Source organism: Astatotilapia calliptera, chromosome 12, assembly GCF_964374335.1.
Source record: "Astatotilapia calliptera chromosome 12, fAstCal68.1, whole genome shotgun sequence".
Lineage (NCBI taxonomy): Eukaryota > Metazoa > Chordata > Actinopteri > Cichliformes > Cichlidae > Astatotilapia > Astatotilapia calliptera.
Window position 1 is genome coordinate 15,002,335 of NC_137433.1, and position 20,119 is coordinate 15,022,453.

General features: G+C 40.3%; 1 protein-coding gene and 2 long non-coding RNA genes across 4 annotated transcripts in view; 1 reads left to right on the top strand and 2 right to left on the bottom strand.

Moving 5' to 3' along the window:
- LOC113033019 (uncharacterized) overlaps positions 1-20,119 on the top strand; it is a 56,488-nt gene that overhangs the window by 9,263 nt on the left and 27,106 nt on the right. The gene's annotated exons all lie outside the window — the stretch shown is intronic.
- On the bottom strand, positions 286-7,883 carry vps33a (VPS33A core subunit of CORVET and HOPS complexes). 2 transcript variants are annotated; one of them, XM_026186260.2, is made up of 13 exons: positions 7,658-7,883; positions 7,296-7,361; positions 6,000-6,127; positions 5,696-5,882; positions 5,484-5,600; positions 5,200-5,374; positions 4,618-4,811; positions 4,198-4,324; positions 3,979-4,046; positions 2,562-2,699; positions 2,310-2,447; positions 2,050-2,218; positions 286-1,359 (listed from the first exon to the last, which is right to left on the bottom strand). In XM_026186260.2, the coding sequence occupies exons 1-13, from the start codon at positions 7,811-7,813 to the stop codon at positions 1,166-1,168; spliced, it is 1,857 nt and encodes a 618-aa protein (XP_026042045.1). In that variant the 5' UTR covers positions 7,814-7,883; the 3' UTR covers positions 286-1,165. The 2 variants fall into 2 exon arrangements, with proteins under 2 accessions (XP_026042045.1, XP_026042046.1); XM_026186261.2 differs by lacking the exon at positions 7,658-7,883 and adding an exon at positions 7,490-7,509.
- Positions 10,850-11,707, bottom strand: LOC145432309 (uncharacterized). Its single transcript, XR_013912596.1, has 2 exons — positions 11,416-11,707; positions 10,850-11,258 (listed from the first exon to the last, which is right to left on the bottom strand). It is a non-coding gene; the product is annotated as an uncharacterized LOC145432309 (long non-coding RNA).

Consider the following 20,119-nt stretch of genomic DNA (forward strand, 5'->3'; position numbering starts at 1 on the left):
TCTACCGGAACATGGAGCAAATGGCCTCCTAATTCAATCAGTGTCCTGTGCTGTCAAATCATGGGCTGCCGTGGGCTGAGCTCTCCAGACAGCACAGGGCCATTATCGGATGATCAGGAGGCCTGTTACTGCGCTAATTGCTCCTTCAGAGAACTGGAGCACTGCTGAGGAATACACTCTCATCCCTGCTTTTCATCCGCTTGCAATCAGCTTTCCTTACCAAAAAATTGCCCAATTTACAATAATCAAAATGGCGTATCACATGACCAAGTAATATGACACTAATTATAGTTTAAGACTTTATTTAGTCATTTTTAATCCAAGCAAAGGAAAACAAACAAAAGACAACTACAAAAGCTTTCAAAAATGCAAATCAAATGCATCATTACTCTTCTATGGCATCACAAATATGTTTTAATTCTATATACAGTATATATACAGTAGCAGAAAAGCAATAGCTGCAATGACAGAAACACAACCAAAGGACAAAGTTCATTAGACATCAATAAACCTTTAAATTGCACGATACGGGTGCAACTCAAAGGGAGGACAGTAAAGATTATGGAATGTATATAAAAGACAGATGTAGCCTCCGGCTGCCCTAAACCTGCTTTTTCTCTAATGTCCAGCAGGGGGAAGAGTCCTCTGCAAAAAAATTAAATAAAATAAAAATCACCAGATTGTCTCCATTGCTTGTTCAGCCTTTTTTTTTCTTTTAGAAAAGAAAAAATGTGTAATTTTGTAAATTCTAATTAAACTCTTGATTAGGGCAAAACAGATGATAAAGCAAGCTATGCTTCAGAGCTACGTTTTGCTGTACTATGAGCATTTCTCAGTCAGACCAACCCACGGTAAACACATCAAGAAACGAAAACGGCCGACACAAACATCCGACTTTGCAAACAGGACTTTGCAAAACAAAGGGTGGCATCACTCAGGCGATTAGAAAGTGGAAATGCCTAAGGCTGCAGTGCCATAGTAGGTAACAGTTACTTTAACATAAAGATATTTTCACAGGGCAACTTTGAAAGAGCCGGTCTCTCTTTAAACCGGAAGAGACATCAATGAAACACCTGCAGGACAGTGATGTGGACATAAAAAAACAGTAGCTGAGCTTTTCTGGTAGATGGGCTTTTTGATGTGGCCAGGTGTACGTGCAGGTGACTCATTGTGTTGGGGATTCAGGGCGGTCCATGAGGGATTTGATCCAAGTTGTGCCATTTATGAGTTTTGTGGTGGCTATAACATACTCCATCCCGCTGTCTTCCACTTGAGAGAGGAAACGGAGAGCAGCTATTTCTGCATACGTCACACCACCGAGGAAGAACACCAGCGTTGTCCGATTCTCTCCCTGCTGGCCTGTTGGACATTGAGAGGAGATGCAAGTCACTAAAATGCAACATAAAAACTAAATATATTAACAATAGCAAAGGATATTTTATTGTTTTTCCTTAATTCCACTCTGACCTGGTAAATCCTTTAAATACTACCAAATATAAATGTTAATAAAACACAGCTCAATGTAAAGCAAATAGCAATCCACCCTCTGTTAAAGCACAATTTTTTAAAAAAATGTGAAAACCCTTATTTAGCCATACACTCCCCCCAGATTAGAGTCCTCTATTATCACCTTTAAAAACTAATGCAAGGCAGGCATGTAGCAACAAGTCAACTGTCTAATGCCCAAACACAGTTCTAATTAGCACATTTCAAACAGAGTGTATAATTAAATTCATTATTCACATCAGTGCAACACCTACTACTGCCAAAATGAAAAGATGGAGGAAAACAAAAGGAAAACACTGGCTGTCACTCACAAATCAAGCACAGAGTGGTTTTTCAGCCTTTCTATCAAGAAAGGCACACAAAAAAACGACAAGCTAACAGTGGCTATGTGGCACCATTGGCTACATGCCATAAATCTGCCGCTATTCAGCATCTGACATAAACAAATCCTGTGTCTTATCTACACAGAGCAGGAGGGCGGCTGTTTTTGTTCTGTTGTGAGCAGCAGGGCAAAGAGCAGTCCTAGCTTCTCTTAGTCCTTACGTTTCTTATGGAGCCCAGAGGGAAGCTGTTGTCTCTCCTCAAAGTGTGGGCCGGGAAGCATTTTCAGCACCTCTTCGATGCTGCGCCACCCAGGCCGTGCCAAGATCTGAGTCAGTCGGATGCTAAGAGGAGAATAGCCACTGTACACATATGAGATGTCGTTGGGATTCTGAAAGAACAGAAAAACTCACAAACGTCAGCCCTTGCTTTTTCATGAGTTTAATCCATTAACTGCTTTCCTTTTTTTGTATATTGAGTACCTGCTCATTGGCGTCCTCCATCCACAGTTTAAGAGTTTTTCTAATAGTGGGGTAGTTATTCCGTGAGCCTGTCTGTGGCTTTAAAAGACCAGCCTTCTCTAGGTTGTTCAGCGTGAGTATGTGTTCATAACCATAGGTCTTCACACAGGGGGAGGAAAAAAGTTCAAAACCATCCAGTTTTAATTATGACACAGCAAATAATCATTTTTTGATTCAGCCAAGGGTGCAGAGAAAGCTTCTTTATGTCTTTACCTGGAGAATCTCCCTCTTGTAGTAGTCCATCACCTTGTGTTTGAGGCCATTGTTGCAGACTGACTGCATACACACCAGACGCAGGATCTTGATCAGGGGATCCTTCTGGGCAATGCAGTCTTCTATATACGTGTTCACCTGCATAGTCACATAATTTTAGGGTGTTTAGTGAACTTTTACTAAAAATCCTGTGAAACAGCACCTATAAAAACACACCTTGCAACTACTGGATTGGACTCCCTTTTGCCTACAGAACTGCCTTAATTCTTCATGGTATAGATTCAACAAGGTGCTGGAAACCCTGTTGGATCTATACCATGAAGAAACATTCCTCAAAGATTTTAGTTTGTATTTAAATGAAAGCATCACAAACTTGCTGCAGATTTGCTGGGTGTACATCAAGGATGCAAATAGGGTTGTGTAGGGAAACTCCCAGGAGATCAGCAGTTGTGAAATTCTCATACCAGCTCATCTGGCATCAACAACCATGTCATGTTCAAAGCCACTTACATCACCTTTCCTCCCATTCAGATGCTCAGTTTGTTTAGTATCTAAGGCTACGTTCACACTGCAGGTCTTAATGCTCAATTCCAATTTTTTGATCAAATCCAATTTTTTTTGTCTGCTTGTTCACACTACAAATAAAATGTGACAGCAAACGCTCTCTAGTGTGAACCCTCAAAGCGGCCCGCATCTGCAAAAGAAGACGTCACACACAACGCGCTCTGTTTAGACCCAGAGCAAACAGTATTGTTTGACTGATGGCCCTTAATATAAAGACTTGTTTTGGACTTTACCTCTCCCGATTTTTGCTTTAAGTTATTTTGTTATTTACATAATAATGTAAATAACCTAATAATTATCCTTATTGCTGTTTTAGAGAGAAGCGGTGCTTTAAAGGATAGTTGCAGATTTCTGTCAGAATCTGCAGATTATACAGTACAAATAACATGTTCACATTTCTCCAACGTTGTCTTCCCAGCAGTTTCACTAACATCTACATGTGATGGCCAGGAGGCGTTCGCGATGTCTTCTCCGGAGCTGATAATTGGCATCTGTCTTGTGTCAGTGACGTAAAAGACGGATTAAATGCGACCTGACCGTTCAAACAGCAGTCACTTTCTAAAACATCAGATATCTATCGGATTCAGTACCACATACGAAAGTGACCCAGATCAGATTTGAAAATATCGGATTTGTGCTGTTCACACTGTCATGCCATGATCAGATATGGGTCGCATAGGGTCAAAAAAATCGGATTTGATGCGCTTTCGCCTGCAGTGTGAACGTAGCCTAAATACATGGAGCTGCAGGCCGTGTGAGAATGGTTGAACAGGTTTATCTAATATATACGTGTTTTTGATAACGTGTAACAACTTATCTTAGGGAGGAAAATAGGTAACTAGATGAAAAATACCTTGTCTGTGTCAACACCAGTCATAAATTCCTGCTCCACTGTTAGATTATCAAAGAAGGCCTCGGATGCTGAAACATGAGATGATAGATGATTTACTACATAGTAATGGATATTGATGGAAATAGTTGTCTTTAAAGACTTTAAAGCCAAAAACTGAGCGAGATGTATGCTAAAAAACATAATGTGATTTGATGGGAAAGCATTGGATTATATACGCACTTGTGATGTCTTTGATCAGCTCGGCAATAGAAGTGTGGTTAGCCAGTGAGCTTCGGGCTGCCTGCATGTGAGGCAGCTGGGAGACAAACTGCTTAATTTCTCCCACCGTTTTGGCATTATGGCGCTCCTGAGAGACAAGAAGAGATGAAACAAGCATGATGCAGCATCCAAATAATCTTTAACCACTATCACACAAAACACCTCAGTAATAAAATTCAAGGCTTTGACATGCTACAGTTATAATGCACTGGACCATAGCACTCCTTTACTTGTTGTTTGGCCTAGCAAGAATATCTGAAACTGATCTCATGTTGCTCCCCGAAAGTACCCGGATTGGAATGAAGGAAATTTCACACTATGATCACCACATGTAAGCAAAGAAGGAAAAAAAAGCAAAAATGTATCCAAAACAAGGCTAACCTCAAAGGCGGCAGATATTATTTTAGCTTTTTTGCTTAGTGCTGCTCCAACAGCATTGAAATTTTTGTCCCGGATTTCCGCATACAGCTCCTCTGCTGAGTTGAGCTGTAACTTCTTGGGCTCGGTCGGCAAATCTTTACTCCCTTCACCTTGCTTCTTCTGTGCAAACTTCTCAGGAGGCAGCTTGACATAACCTGGAGTGAAAGCATAGAATTTAAAAAAAAAAAATACTAAAAATAAAATAATCCCTGAAAAACTTATGGCTCAGGATAGTAACACTACTTGCATGAAAAGCTACCACACAGAAATGTCTGCAGGCAAGCATCCAAACAAGGATCACTAGACTGCAGACATCATCAAACTGCTGGAGAAACTAACCTCCACCTCAACACTACAATATGTCAAATATTGGAGAAAAAAAGAAGATTAATTTTAATGTTCAAGCGTAATCCTGCTTTGCTTTTTGATTAAAAATAAAGTTGCAAAAGAAACAGCGGGATATGCAGATGTCAGATACAATAAATATTACTGAGGCTCAACATGCAAACATAAGAATAAGAACTCTAATTGATTTATTCATACCATTACTGATTCCGTAAATCTCGTCAATGAGACCCTCATAGGTGAGCTGTGTGGCCAGAGGGGTGAGCAGGTCAACGTTACGATCAAGGAGAAGAAGGGTATCGAACACGGGCAGAATCTGATTCTGACTGCCAGCAAACTCCCTCTTCATCCTCAACATCATGTTGGCAACGAGCTGATAACAAGCAGAGCATTTGTTTATCAGAAAACTGTATTCACCTCGCTGCTGCAGAGCCTCTGCTTTCATATAAAACAGAAATTATTGCAGGTTACACCATGCTCACCCGTGCACATTCTCCTTTCCCATATATCTGTGGAATGGTGCCATACAGAGCCTGCAAGGTCATGAGGCCTTTGGCTGTGTGGTACAGACTTGTTTGGTCATTTTCCAGGTAGCACTCCTGAGTGAGACAAAGGGGAGTAATTTATGTGTATATGAGAGATTCCACCAAAGCAAGTATATGATATATATTTGTACTCTGCAACCTGAACACACCCTGAAAGCACTTTCATACTCCATGGACAGCAGGTCCCCATCGTAGGGAATCAGGTCCAGGATATACTCATCGATGTTGATGAAAGAGGCTAGCACGCCCTGCTCCTTCAGCCGCTGTTCGCACAGCATGCTCCGCCGAGGCACGAACAAAATATGAAAGTCTCGGGATGAATGGTGTCTATCCTCACTAAAGAGTAGCACAATTCATGTTGCAAAGTGTGGATAGCTATGCAAAGTGAGAGAAAGGACAAGAAAACAAAACCTTGTCTTTATCGCAGATTGAAGTTGAGACACATACACTCACCTAGTTATATTGTCTGCAATGATGTCCATAAGTTCCAGTCTGGGCCGGACAAAAAAGATGATATTTTTGACATCAGCAGGGGGAAGCCTCCCATTCTTGAGGGTGAACATCTTTTCCACTTCATGTTCCTGAACACACCATAATAAACGACAAGTTAAAACAACACCCTCAGCAACATTAGACACATGACATTAGTGTTAAAAGAAACTAGATAATAAGACGTGGGCCTTGTCTGTTGTCTGAGTTAATTTAGACATAAATTGTGCAAACACTTCCAAAAAATAATGTGCAAATAAATACAGAATTCCAAGATTTGAAAATCCCATGAACACATATTTCTTTTACACTAAAAAAATAACAGAAAACATAAAAGATTTAAAATAAGAAAATGGACCAAGAAAAATATTTGATTATTTTTAATTTGGCGACACCAGTACATCTCAAAAAAGGGCATGGGTATCTTTACCACAAACTGAGGAGACTAGCGGCTGGACTTTTAGGAGAGGAACACTGTACCTTTCTTGTCTGATATACAATTCTAGCTGCTCTACAGTTTCGAGTCTAATTTGTTGTATTTTTGATTTCACGATGTGCCAAATGCTTTCAGCTGGTGAAAAGTCTAGAATGTAGGCAGGATAGTTCAGTAGACTCAACTATGAATGCATGCTGTTGTAATAGATGCTTAATGCGGTTTAGCAGTCTTTTGCTGAAATGTGCAAAAAGACTGCTGTCCTATCCAGTCTGGATAGGAGCATATGTCAAACCTGTTTTCAGCATTGCTAGATATGTAGACTACCAATTCCACAGGCATGAATGCAGCTCCATCAAAGGTGCAGGTTTTTGAAAGTGCTGATAATAAGTCAGATGCTGCCTTTCCTGTTTAGTCCTTTGGACACAACATCCACGTTTTGCAAAAATAATTTAAAGTCTTAATTCATCTGACCACAGAATAGTTTTCCACTTTGCATTTTACATTAGCAGACAGTAGCATTTCTGGATCACGTTCAACTATGGCTGATATGTACAAATCATGTTACTGACCTGTTACCAAATGTTCCTCAAGCTATTTCATTTTAGTACCAATTACTTTTCCAGACTGTTCTTCGTGTACCAACGTTTTCAGTTGTCTTGTTGCCATCACATTCAAAAGGGCCTAATATTTTTTCATTAAACAATATAAAGCTCTGACGTTTTCTATTTATATATTGGTTTAGGAGATTTGCAAATCATTGCATTCCCACAAAGCACAGCTTCTTAACATTTTTAGAAATGGGTTTGTAAACAGAAAGCACTTACCTTCAACAGAGAGTACTGAGCTATTAGTCCAAACGGTCCCGTCAGATATTCGTCCCAAACAATGGCCTAAAGTAAGAGAGTAAGAACAAACAAAGCTTTGAATCGTGAGTAAGCAGAACTGAAGATGTTCTGTCAGGCGATACTTGCTAACTTTTACTTAGCTATTAGCTCGAATATTTTATAATACGACGCACCTATACAGATATATGTCTGCGTTATCTGTACTGTTTTACACATTCAAAATAAAACTATGACTATAATGTTAACTGACAGTCTCATAGTAACGCTGAGGCTCAGAGACCACATTGAGTACCACTACCAGTGTTTGGACCACATTTCACAGGCGTATGCGGGTTTGTCACCTTGCTTCCTGCGCATTTGTCCAAAAACTCTCGAAGCTCTTTTCGTGCTGCTTCTCTCAATATGTTTAAATTCACTCTACCGTACGACAAGTGAGCAGCCATTTTTTCCTTACTAGCAGCACAACAAATCAGGTGACTTCTGCGGAGTCGCATCATGTGACCAAAGAAAGTCAAGCTAGTTCATGCCAGTGATTGTAGAAAACACCACAATTGTACCAAACACTTCCACTTCACTAATGCACCGACAAATCCAGGTCGACACTATCTGTTTGCAGTCTACGGTAATAATAAATAAAAGTTAAATGCAAAACCTAAAATAGCATAACGTGCAATACGGGTTTCACGCATGCGTAGATGTTGCTCAGTATGAAAAACAGCTTAAGAGAAATACTCATGTCTCATACCGAGTCTCAGCGTCGTTTAAATTATACTTATTAAGCGCAGACATCCACAGAATAACATCGGAAACGTTTTCTATGGGCTCAAAATGTGGTCATAAATATTTTGTACTTGTAAATCGGTTTTGTACTTGTAAAAAAGATTTGTATGTGTAAAAAAAATTTGTGCATGCGCAAAAAAGATTTGTATGTGTAAAAAAGATTTGTGCGTGCGTAAAAAAGATTTGTATGTGTAAAAAAGATTTGTGCGTGCGTAAAAAAGATTTGAGTGTGGACTTAGCCCAAAAAACCCCTGCAAGTTACAAATACGAATTTTGACCCTATTTTTCTTCCTTTAAACTGATTGGTCAATGTCATGTCAATCACAAATTAAACAATCCAATCAGAGAACAGATGGGTTTGGCTATCGGAGGGGCACTTTTTTGAACTGCAGGTCCTTGAAGGGTAATCTCTATCCGGTTGTTCAGTGATGACGCGACGAATCCTACTTCTGGGCCTAAAGTAGTCTGCGTTTAATATGGCTTTTGTGTTGTTAACATGTTTAATGTTATGTATTTTCTTCTATTTGATCTCAAAAAGCTCCTAAAACAGTCAGTGATCCAGGTTGACCTCCCTCGGCTTTTATTACCGCTAATCATTTATTTAAGCTCAGTTTTTAAAACCTTAGGATGTAACTACAGCCCAGCCCATGCAGCAGTATATGAATGACTAACCTCGTATTGTGGATGGATTATCTCAGTTGTTCTCCTGGCTGAAGTTTGGTCCTTTTACAGCATCCTGCCATGCGATTACATTTGTTTCTGACCACTGAGAACACTCACGTTAACTTTTATCGAGTGGAAAAAAAGTTAGCTTGTTTATATTATGCTAACATAGCTGTGTCGCTAGCGGTCACGTAGCACATCATTATATACCAGCTAGCCCAACTTCAGTAACCCTACAAACGTCACTGCTGTTTAGTTTTCTGTCTTCATTTATGCTGGAAGTGATAACAGAGCTGTACGTTTGAATTTGTTTCCAAAACCCCGCAGTCAGGATATGCTATATTGTATTTAGATAGAAGCTAGCGAGCTAACTCCCTGCTAACTTCTAACTCCGTTAAATGTCATAAATTCCGTTTTCATGGATGCCTGGATGTTAAACTCAATTGTTACACCTGGTAGAGCAGAACGCTGATCATTTTATTAAAGATGAAAGACTTTAGACAGTTTTTCAACTCTCAGTAATGCCACAGTGATCGTTTGATATATGGAGCTGCAGCGGAGTTTAGACCCAGACGCGGCTAGTGACGTCAGACTGAACAACCGGATAGGGCTTTGGAGTTGACGTCACGCCGCAATGCATTGTGGGAGCACAGCGCCATTTTCGGGGTCTATGAATCAAAACAAACACACTGTGTTGGAACGACGACTACAAGAAAGATGCTTAAAAGCAGCTCAAAAGAGAATGAACTGTATAGAGACCGATTGCGTAAAGAGGCGAAGCAGCGGTACTTGCAGAAAATAGCGTGCATTGGAAATGTGGACCCGTATGACATATGGCCGTGGAGTAGAAACCCCGAACACCTAGCGCTATTGACGTAGCCTGACATATTTTCGTACCTTGTCTGTGGAGTCAGTGCCGTACAAGTCGTCATTCAAACAAAGGTAAGTCAGCTCGAGTACAGTGAGTGAAATGCGTTTGATTTCCCTCCAAACATTCAGATTAGTGCAGCATAAATTCATTCATGAGGGGAAATTACAGTGAGAACATGTGGAGGCTGTTAGGTGGATAACATAGTGAGTTCAGTGCATTGATGTGACATTGTCCTGAAGGATTTAGTTATTCTTTATGGTTAAAGAAATTGCACTAATTTATTCATATTTATTATAAATAATCCTAATTACACATCTTGCTTCCATGTTTGTATCCTGTGTCACTAAAAATACATTTTAATTTAGTTTTATACATTGATTAATGACCTGCAGAATATCCTTATCATATTAAGTGATTCATAATTGTCACTTTATGCTTTCTCCATCTCTAAAGTGATGACATCCTTGCATTACATACTTTAGGTTCATTTTCTGCAGGCAGGTTTCTGAAAGAGAACAGGCAGATTTACACTATAACATGCAGCGTTCTATAGATGGACACATAAAGAAATGAAAAATGACATGTATGTGCTAACTTTCTAAACACTTTGTTACATTTATGATAAAGTAGATTAAACACATTTACGTCGGCCTTGGCTCATAGTTCTTGTCTTTAAATGAACTTTGTGTGTGTTTCAGGTCCTGCACTCTCAAAGACTGAATGAACCAGCATTGCAGCCATGGGTCACTGTGAGCATCACAGGGAAGGTTGAAGCCGCCCACTGCACCTGTATGGCCGGAGTCGCAGAGACCTGCAGCCATGTCGCTGCTCTTCTGTTTAATGTAGAAGCAGCAGTGTTGATCTGTGGCACAAGGACTGTTACAGATGAACCTGCATACTGGGTTTTGCTGGGTAATGTGACCAAGATACAGCCAGAGGTTGGCCATAAGATGGACTTCTCCTCTTCAGCTGCCTAAAAAAAGGCTCTTGATCAAAACATAAACAGACCATCTGTAGTGACAGGTAAAAGGAGCCGTCCTCAAAAAAGAAAACTCCCACCTGCTACTGTGGAGGAGTTGTCACTGCTATAATGCCATAATGTTTTATCTAGGGGTCTAGATTTATGCCTGAAGTGCACTGCCGTGTAAATAATTTGCATTTACTGAATATGTACTGACTGAGTCACACTGTTCAAATGTTGAATAAAGAAACAAACTAATTTTTGCCTCTTTTTTTATTTTATTAAAACCACTTTATAGAACATCACATCAGTAACAGTGTAAAATCCATGTCATTTATAGTTTACAAATGACAAAATGTTTACACAAAACCATGAGTGTTTACATGATATCACCCACTACTAACATTACTTTATTTACTGTATCTTTTGAAAAAATAACAGCACAAGACTTAAGAACATTTATCAGAAGCAGGTTTCATTCTTCCCTGGTTTTATTATCACACTGTTCACCAAACGCAGCAAACCTTCACCATCTTATCCAGGAGGGTCAACTCTTCACCCTCACATGGAAGAAGTAATCTGATTGGCATGGTGATGTTTGAAGCAGGTCCCTTGTGTAGCGCTGGGACCCAGTCATGATGTTTCATCCATTTCATCGGCTGGTTTGCTGCAATAATGCCAAATAATTAGCAACTCTATAAATAGAAGGTAGTTCTGCAAAATCACTCAGTAGGATGTTTGTTCTAATTTGCTATGACCTCAGAGTGCATTGAAAATGAAACTAATAGGCTATAAAGAGTGATATGAACATATTTAGAACTTACCGGAATGAAAATGTCTGGAGCACCAACAGATATTTGGAGATGGAAGAGAACTGCACGTCAGCTCGTCTCACAGCTGCTATCCAGGCTAGACGCCTTCGTTTGGTAACATTGATACACGAGCTGCCTCATGTTGCTTCCAGGTTGGGAAAGAATGAAAAGATAAACCCTTTTCAAGCTTATTCTCTTGCCGGTGTTGTGCAATCGAACATTGCAGCCGACCACACAGCAAATACGAACCATGGCTGTTGTGTGTGCCTTCGCTCCCTTTTCACTTGCGCTAGACCCCCAAAATGGCGGATTGGGCCAAAATCCTTTCCACGCCCACCCCTGTGACATCACGCTCCAAAGCCCTATATAAATATCCGATAGCAGTTAGGTCCCCTTACTTTCAGCAGCTGTTGAAAGGATAAAGTTGTGGTATGTCAGTGGTTAGAAATACCATTATTACTTTAGGATTAGTTTAACACAACGTCAGGGCTGACCCGGGACCATTGCTGTGAGTCACAGCGCGCAGCATAAAAGTCCCTTCACATCGGATGCAGGATGTGCTGCTAATGCTAATTGCTAACTAAAAGCAAAGGATCCAGAATTTGTTGCTGGCTGCTGAGCTCTGTGGGTTTTTGCAGCAGCTCTACCTGTACTAGATGCACCTGCTCCTTGTTGTTTTTATCGCTGACTTTATGTGAACTACAAGAGTTTCTGTTTTTTTTTGCTAGTTCTTCAAATGTTCAATAAAAACATGTATGCTAATTCATAACGAAGAAAGCTTTGTAATGAAGACTGTCATTTCCAAAACGCTGCCCCCCCCCCTGCCTCCGCAGCACTGTTGAAAAGGCTGCGGAAGTCCCTGTATTAAACACGTAGTCCTGTGACACAAAAATCACCAAACTCGGACGACCACAGACTGTTTTCCTTCGTGGTGATGAAGGAAAACGCTGGGTTGGCATGTAAAAGGGCATTTATTCCCTTCAAAGACCTGCAGTTCAAAAAAAGCGCCCCTCCGACAGCCAAACCCATCTGTTCTCTGATTGGATTGTTACATTTGTGATTGACGACATTCACCAATCAGATGAAAGGAAGAAAAATGGGGTCAAAATTCGTAGTTGTAACTTGCAGGGTTTTTTTTGGCTAAGTCCACACACAAATCTTTTTTACGCACACACAAATCTTTTTTACACACACAAATCTTTTTTACAAGTACAAAACCAATTTACAAGTACAAAATATTTATGACCGCATTTTGAGCCCATAGTTTTCCGTTCAAGTATGCTTTTTAATACGATGAAGGAAGCGCAGAGAAGGTACTATTTTAGTCCTCCTGTACTCTTTTTGCGAGTAGGTGTGACAACCAATGACAGTTTTCTACTGTCATTGGCAATAACACGTACTTTTATTTTTGGGGGGAGGAGGGGGTGACAGAGATTGAAACTTTACTGATAAATTCTCCGAGTAAAAAAATACCATCCATCCATCCATTTGCTTCCGCTTATCCTTTTCAGGGTTGCGGGGGGCGCTGGAGCCTATCCCAGCTGTCATAGGGCGAGAGGCAGGGTACACCCTGGAAAAAAATACCAGCGTCCACAAATGTCACCTTTTTTTTTTAAATATTAAACTTTATTAAGAAACAGTATACAGAACATGTATACAATTAGTACAAAATTAACATATGCCAGGGGGTGTGATACAAAGAATAACAAACATTCAAATAATTTGTAATTACTACAAATAGTAATAGTTTTCATAGCCTTTTTGTTAATGAATCGATTTTACGTTATCCAAGCCAGAATCGATTTTAATCGATAAATCGATTATAAAAACCCACCCCTAGTGAAGATGTTTTGTGCTGGAAATTCCACAGTCGACTAAATCTCACAAACTCACCGGACGTATACTGTGGTCCATTTTCTGAAACAATAATGTCCGAGATGCCCTGTCTGGCAAGGTGAGCCTTTAACTTTCTAATCACTGTGGTGGACTTAGTGTCCGGGAGATAGTCAATTTCCCCAGAAGTTTGAATAGTAGTCCACTGTGATAAGGTAGTCCTTGTTGTGGAATATAAACAGGTCTGTGCCCACCTTAGCCCATGGTCTAGTTGGGATCTCATGTGGGACCAAAGTCTCTTTCTGCTGTCTGTAGTCAACTGACCTGCAGATGTCACACTTAGTCACATAAGTCTTAATTTGTTCGTTCATGTCTGGCCAATACACACACTCTCTGGCTCTCTTTAGACAACCTTCTACGCCTAGGTGTGTTGAGTGTAGTCTACCTATGATCTCCTATCTCTTGGTATTCAGGACAACAACACGCCTCTAAGCACAAGTCCATCCTGACTACTTAGTTCATCCTGGAATGAGAAGTATGGTTTGATGTCACTGTCAATGTCTCTTTTGTCAGTCGGCCAACCTCTGTGCATTGTATCAATGAGGATCCTTAGTGCTTTGCCCTCTTGTATAGCAGTCCTTATCCTGTTTAGTATGTCAGGTGAGATGGGTGCATGAGTGACCATGTTAATGCTCTCTATTTCCTCCTCTATGGAGCCCTGCGGTGAGCACTCTGGAAGATATACCGTACTCAACGTGTCTGCTAATAACATGTCTTTCCCTGGCACATACACCACATCTAAGTCGTATTTCTGAATGTGCATAAGCATCCTTTGCAACCGTTTGGGTGCACTCAACAACGGTTTTCTTACAATGGTCTCTAAGGGTTTGTGATCACTCTATACTACCACTTTACGACCATATGTGTACTGATGAAACTTCTCCATACTGAAAACTACAGCCAAAAGCTCTTTTTCGATCTGGGCATAACCTTGCTCTGTACGTGTAAGTGCTCTAGTCGCAAAAGCCACAGGCTTATCCTTTTTCATGAGCGCTGCACCTAACCCTTTGTCAGAAGCGTCACATTGTACTGTCAGCTCTTCCTCTGGGCAGTAATACTTCAGGACTGGAGCCTGTGCTATAGTCTGTTTCAGTCTCTGGAATGCGCCCTCATGTCGAGTCGTCCATTTCCACTCACTGTCTTTGTGTGTCAGTTGTCTCAGTATGTCACAGTGGTCGGACAGATGTGGACAAAACCTGCTAAGTAGTTCACTATACCTAACAGTCTCTGTACTGCCTTCACGTAGGTCTGGGCATTTACTCTATAGCCCTAACCTTCTCTGGGTCTATTTTCAGACCATTGCGTGTCAGCTATTGCCCAATGTACATAGTCTAGTGATGGTAAATTCGATTCTTTTTACTAAATCGAGTTTCAACGAGTCACTCACCAAAGTGAATCGAGTTTTTTGAGTCATTTGAGTCACTGAGTCAGTTGACCAGAGAGTGCAAAAAATGTACATTTTCACTCAAACTTAATTTGTTTCTCTTTTCATGTAAATCCTACTGCTAAGATGAGTGATTGAAAAAGAAAATCAACTATTTTTATAGAGCAAAGAAGAGCAAAAAAAAAAAAGATTTCTAAAGGGAACATCTATTTTATTTATTTTTTATTTTATTTTATTAGTATTTTCCTCAAATGTGTCAAATATATGGCTGTATCCCAATTCAGGGTCTGCAGCCTTAAAGGCCGCATTTTAAGGCCGATTACGTCACAGCAACGCGACGAAGGCTGCTCGAAATGCGGCCCTCAAATGCGTCCTTCATTTCCTTGAATTTTAAGGATGTGGCAGTGTAGAATTCATGGCCCAACATATCCCAGACTTCATAGCGCGGCGGTGGGTGTGGATAATTTTGCAGAAAAAAACGGTGGAAGCGGAGCGGCCGAAGAGTAAACTTTTAAAAGTAAGTATGAATATTATGTAACTTACTTATGTGCAAATGTTTAATAATGAAGAACATTAAAATATTACTGTTGGCCACATGTCGGCAAAGTTATGTAACATTAGCGATGTTTGTACTTTCAGCGTTAACTTGGTTTTAAAGCCTTTACTTTAAAATATACCCTGTTCAATATTTGACCTTAATCTTACAGAGAATGTGATGATTTTATGGACAATTAAAGTCAGTCATATATCCACAAACAGAACAAGCTGAAAGTCAGTGATGCCGCTCGGCTTGCAGTCCTGAATATCACGGCACAAGCAGGATTCACTGCACTGTTAATGTTAGCTATGTTATATTGCTGCCTCTGTTCGGTGGTGTCGAGCCAAACGGACTTTAACGTGTGTTTGAACGACCTGATGGTGTGACAGGTTGAAGGACTACTGCATATAAAACTGTTCAATTAATACTAATTCATATCAGTTGATATAAGGACGAAAATAATGTAAATATGGTAAGAAAATGGTTAAGAGTTTATTATTTTTCATATTATATTAATGGCTTTCATGTTACTTAAGAGAACTACAATCTATACATCAGTGATCGGCTAGTAAGCCTTTTCTGGGATCGATTAGTAGTGTCTCTATTCTCCACTAGGGGGCTTTCACATGTTCTCCTCACTGCAATAAACTACTGCATGAGAGACGCAAGTCATAATCACTCTCGTGATTCTTTCCCCCCTGTTTTCAGGTAAAAGTGTTTAAAAGTTGATATATCTCCAATGTGTACACTGTTAAGATATTTAAGAGGTAATCCTTCATTGTGTTGTAAGCGTTAGAAGCATTATATTACAGTTTTGTGCACATATACGTGGCGGTTTTGAGCCTCAGTTTTGTACTGTGTAATGGCCATTAAGATAACTGCAGGAGCTAAAAACGCCGCAATTGTCAGCCATTTTGTCAGGAAACCTGCTCAAGTATATGTATAGTAAGGACTTTAGTATTTCGGTTTATTATTTAGTGTTTTTCTTCCACCATGTGACATTTAGCAGTACAGAATGTGAAACGTTTCTGCTCATTTTCACTGCAATAAACTACTGCATGAGAGACGCAAGTCATAATCACTCTCGTGATTCTTTTCCCCCTGTTTTCAGGGGTGTAACAATGGTTCACTCGTTAAACTGAAAGAAAGATGCTGTAATCACAGGAGTCGCACATGTGTCCACTGTACCATCTGGGAACTCTTCTTGTTTAGCACTCGTAATAACACAAACACTAAATCCTCGTTCTGAGACTGTCACCTGTCTGTCTGTCCTGCACTCTCTCTGTTTTTCTTTCTCTCTGATTGTGGAATAAAAGTATGAACATGTATTCATAAGTTACACTTGTGTTTGAATCCTTATCACACATTTGATTTCCATGTGTGACAACTGCTAACCAGATTCTTACTCTGGATGGCACTACCTTGGCCTCCACTGGGAGGAACCTTGGAGTCCATTTTTGAACATTTTTGTCTCAGAGTGATGCTGAAAAACTAGTTCATGCATTTATTACTTGGGCTACTTGGACTACTGTAATTCATTATTATCAGGATGTCCTAAAAACTCCCTGAAAAGCCTTCAGCTAATCCAAAATGCTGCAGCAAGAGTCCTGACAGGGACTAGAAAGAGAGAGCATATTTCTCCTGTTTTGGCTTCCCTTCATTGGCTTCCTGTTAAATCCAGAATTGAATTCAAAGTCCTGCTCCTCACATACAAGGTCTTAAATAATCAGGCCCCATCTTATCTTAATGACCTTGTAGTATCATATCACCCCATTAGAGCACTTCGCTCTCGCTCTGCAGGCCTACTTGTTGTTCCTAGAGTATTTAAAAGTAGAATTGGAGGGAGAGCCTTCAGTTTTCAGGCCCCTCTTCTGTGGAACCAGCTTCCAGTTTGGATTCGGGAGACAGACACTATCTCTACTTTCAAGATTAGGCTTAAAACATGGTGCTCCCTACAGTACTCCAGAGCTTCCTCCCAAGTCTTTTCCTGCTTCACCACTGCTGGACTGTAGCAGAAGAAGGTTATTTTATATAATAGGCTTGCATCATACCACTTGCTTTCCCACATACAGCCATAGTCTTCACGACCCAGAAGATAGTCATCAGGCTGACCTGGTTCCCACAAATACCAGGTTGGTGCTCCACCTCCTGACCACAGCCATTCTTTTCGGTTTGAGGAATTTCTTACCAGTCCTATCCAGATAAAGTCATTGACATTGCTGGAGAGCTGCTGAAGTTTGTCATTATCCTTCTCATTACTGACAGGGGCCAGGTCTGTGTAGTGCTGCCGACAGTAAGTCTGAGCTTTAAGCCAATTCATTTTGTCATTAACGTGAATGTACTTTGTAAAAGTTCCAAACAATCCCATCAGGAATCATCATGAGAACGGTGAGCAAAGATCCCAGAACCACACGGGGGGACCTGGTGAATGACCTGCAGAGAGCTGGGACCAAAGTAACAAAGGTCACCATCAGTAACACACTACAACGGCAGGGAATCAAATCCCGCAGTGCCAGACGTGTTCCGCTGCTGAAGCCAGTGCATGTCCAGGCCCGTCTGAAGTTTGCCAGAGAGCACATGGATGATACAGCAGAGGATTGGGAGAATGTCATGTGGTCAGATGAAACCAAAGTAGAACTTTTTGGTATAAACTCAACTCGTCGTGTTTGGAGGAAGAAGAATACTGAGTTGCATCCCAAGAACACCATACCTACTGTGAAGCATGGGGGTGGAAACATCATGCTATGGGGCTGTTTTTCTGCCAAGGGGACAGGACGACTGATCCGTGTTAAGGACAGAATGAATGGGGCCATGTATCGTGAGATTTTGAGCCAAAACCTCCTTCCATCAGTGAGAACTTTGAAGATGAAACGAGGCTGGGTCTTCCAACATGACAATGATCCAAAACACACCGCCCGGGCAACAAAGGAGTGGCTCCGTAAGAAGCATTTGAAAGTCCTGGAGTGGCCTAGCCAGTCTCCAGACCTCAACCCCATAGAAAATCTGTGGCGGGAGTTGAAAGTCCGTGTTGCTCGGCGACAGCCCCAAAACATCACTGCTCTCGAGAAGATCTGCATGGAGGAATGGGCCAAAATACCAGCTACTGTGTGTGCAAACCTGGTAAAGACCTATAGTAAACGTTTGACCTCTGTTATTGCCAACAAAGGTTATGTTACAAAGTATTGAGTTGTATTTTTGTTATTGACCAAATACTTATTTTCCACCCTGATTTACGAATAAATTCTTTACAAATCCTACCATGTGGATTCATGGATTTTTTTTTTTCACATTCTGTCTCTCACAGTTGAAGTGTACCTCTGGTGCAAATTACTGACCTCTGTCATCATTTTAGGTGGGGAACTTGCACAATCGGTGGCTGACTAAATACTTTTTTGCCCCACTGTATGTTGTTTAAATGTGCTGTTGGTTACAAATAAAACAAACCTGACAAATTCAGACGTTTTTTATAGTGCATAGTTGATGTATAATTTTTTTCATTTCACAAAAACAAAGTTATGATACAATTCAGTGTGAAAAGAGTCTCAAAATGTGATCTGTGAATATCAGGCGATTTATGCATTTAATGGCTTTTAAGTGAGTGAAAAGATTGTGAACAGTATCTTTAGAGATTTATCCAGACAGGAAAGCATAGCTAAAATGATTTGATTTATGAACTTGTGTATAGAACTGTGATTATTGAGTCAGATTTTTATATACAAATTTCTAAATAGTTTTGCTTCTGTTCAGATTGCCTGTATTTGTGTATGGATTGGAGCATGCATTTGTTACTAAATTTGCAAATTTATTAGTTAGTTTAGTTTACACTTATCGATCACATCATATGTGCTTTTAAACCTTTCAGAATAATTCCATTCCATCACAGTGGGGCATTCTCAAAATGTAACACGAGACTGCTTGTGTTGGGTCTGTCTAACACAGGCCCACCGCTGGAACGAGACAATTTAAAAACACAGCAAAAGCATTGAACACCAAGTAGGCAAAGTTCTTCGTGTTACTCATGCATGAGGGAGACCTGCCTGGAGCCAAGTGTCGTTCCACCACTTGACCTCCGTCAGACTCTCAGCCAGGTTCCCCATAGCACCTTTTATTGTGGTTACATGAATATGCATAGGTTCATTCAAAAGGCACTTAGCCTAACAGATATAGCCACGTTTATCCTACCATAAAACAATAAGACAAGGTACGACTTCTTCCCATGCTCCCAGGATGTAGGTGTGCACACAAAGTTTGCAGACTATTAAGGATCAAACCTCTACCAATCTAAGGCTAATTATAAAACTCTAAGCATATATAAGTAGATATTTCTAAGCATAAATGACAATCAACAATACAAAACCTAACAGCTTGTCTATTATGAGTGTTTTTCTTTGTGTGCAAGAAAAGCTATAAAAGCTAGAATGATGAACAGGATCTGGAGATTATTTTCAGTAACTTTTCTTATTTTTAAAACTTTTTACTCACTGAAACAAGAAATGAAGAAACACAATGTTTGTTAAATAATTGAAAGCTGACTTTGCCATTCCCACAAGATAGAAATGAAAGAAATACACATGAAGAAGATGTAGGTGACAAATAACACAATTGTTTTGATTCAAAACTTTATCAATCACAGAAATGTATGATTAATGCAAATGAATTTTGCACAGTAAATAGGCTCAGTAGCAAATAAAATGTAGTCTCTCCTCACAGTCATGAGCGTCCCAAACAGCCTTGTTCCCTCCTGTCACCTGTAAGGCTCCACACTTTATCTTAGCATGTGGACATGATGGTTTTCCTTCTTCACCCCAGGCCTCATAGTCCATCTCCTGCCCATCCACCCACAGCCAGTCCCCAGCCAGAAAGCGCAATCCAGTCCAGATGTGATCAGTGGTGTTATGTTT

Coding starts and splice junctions, on each gene's coding strand:
- vps33a (XM_026186260.2), bottom strand. CDS start 7,813: ATGATGCGACTCCGCAGAAGTCACCTGATTTGTTGTGCTGCTAGTAAG. Junction 7,362..7,657: donor ACAAATGCGCAGGAAGCAAG/GTGACAAACCCG, acceptor CTCTTACTTTAG/GCCATTGTTTGGGACGAATA. Junction 5,883..5,999: donor ATTGCAGACAATATAACTAG/GTGAGTGTATGT, acceptor GCTACTCTTTAG/TGAGGATAGACACCATTCAT.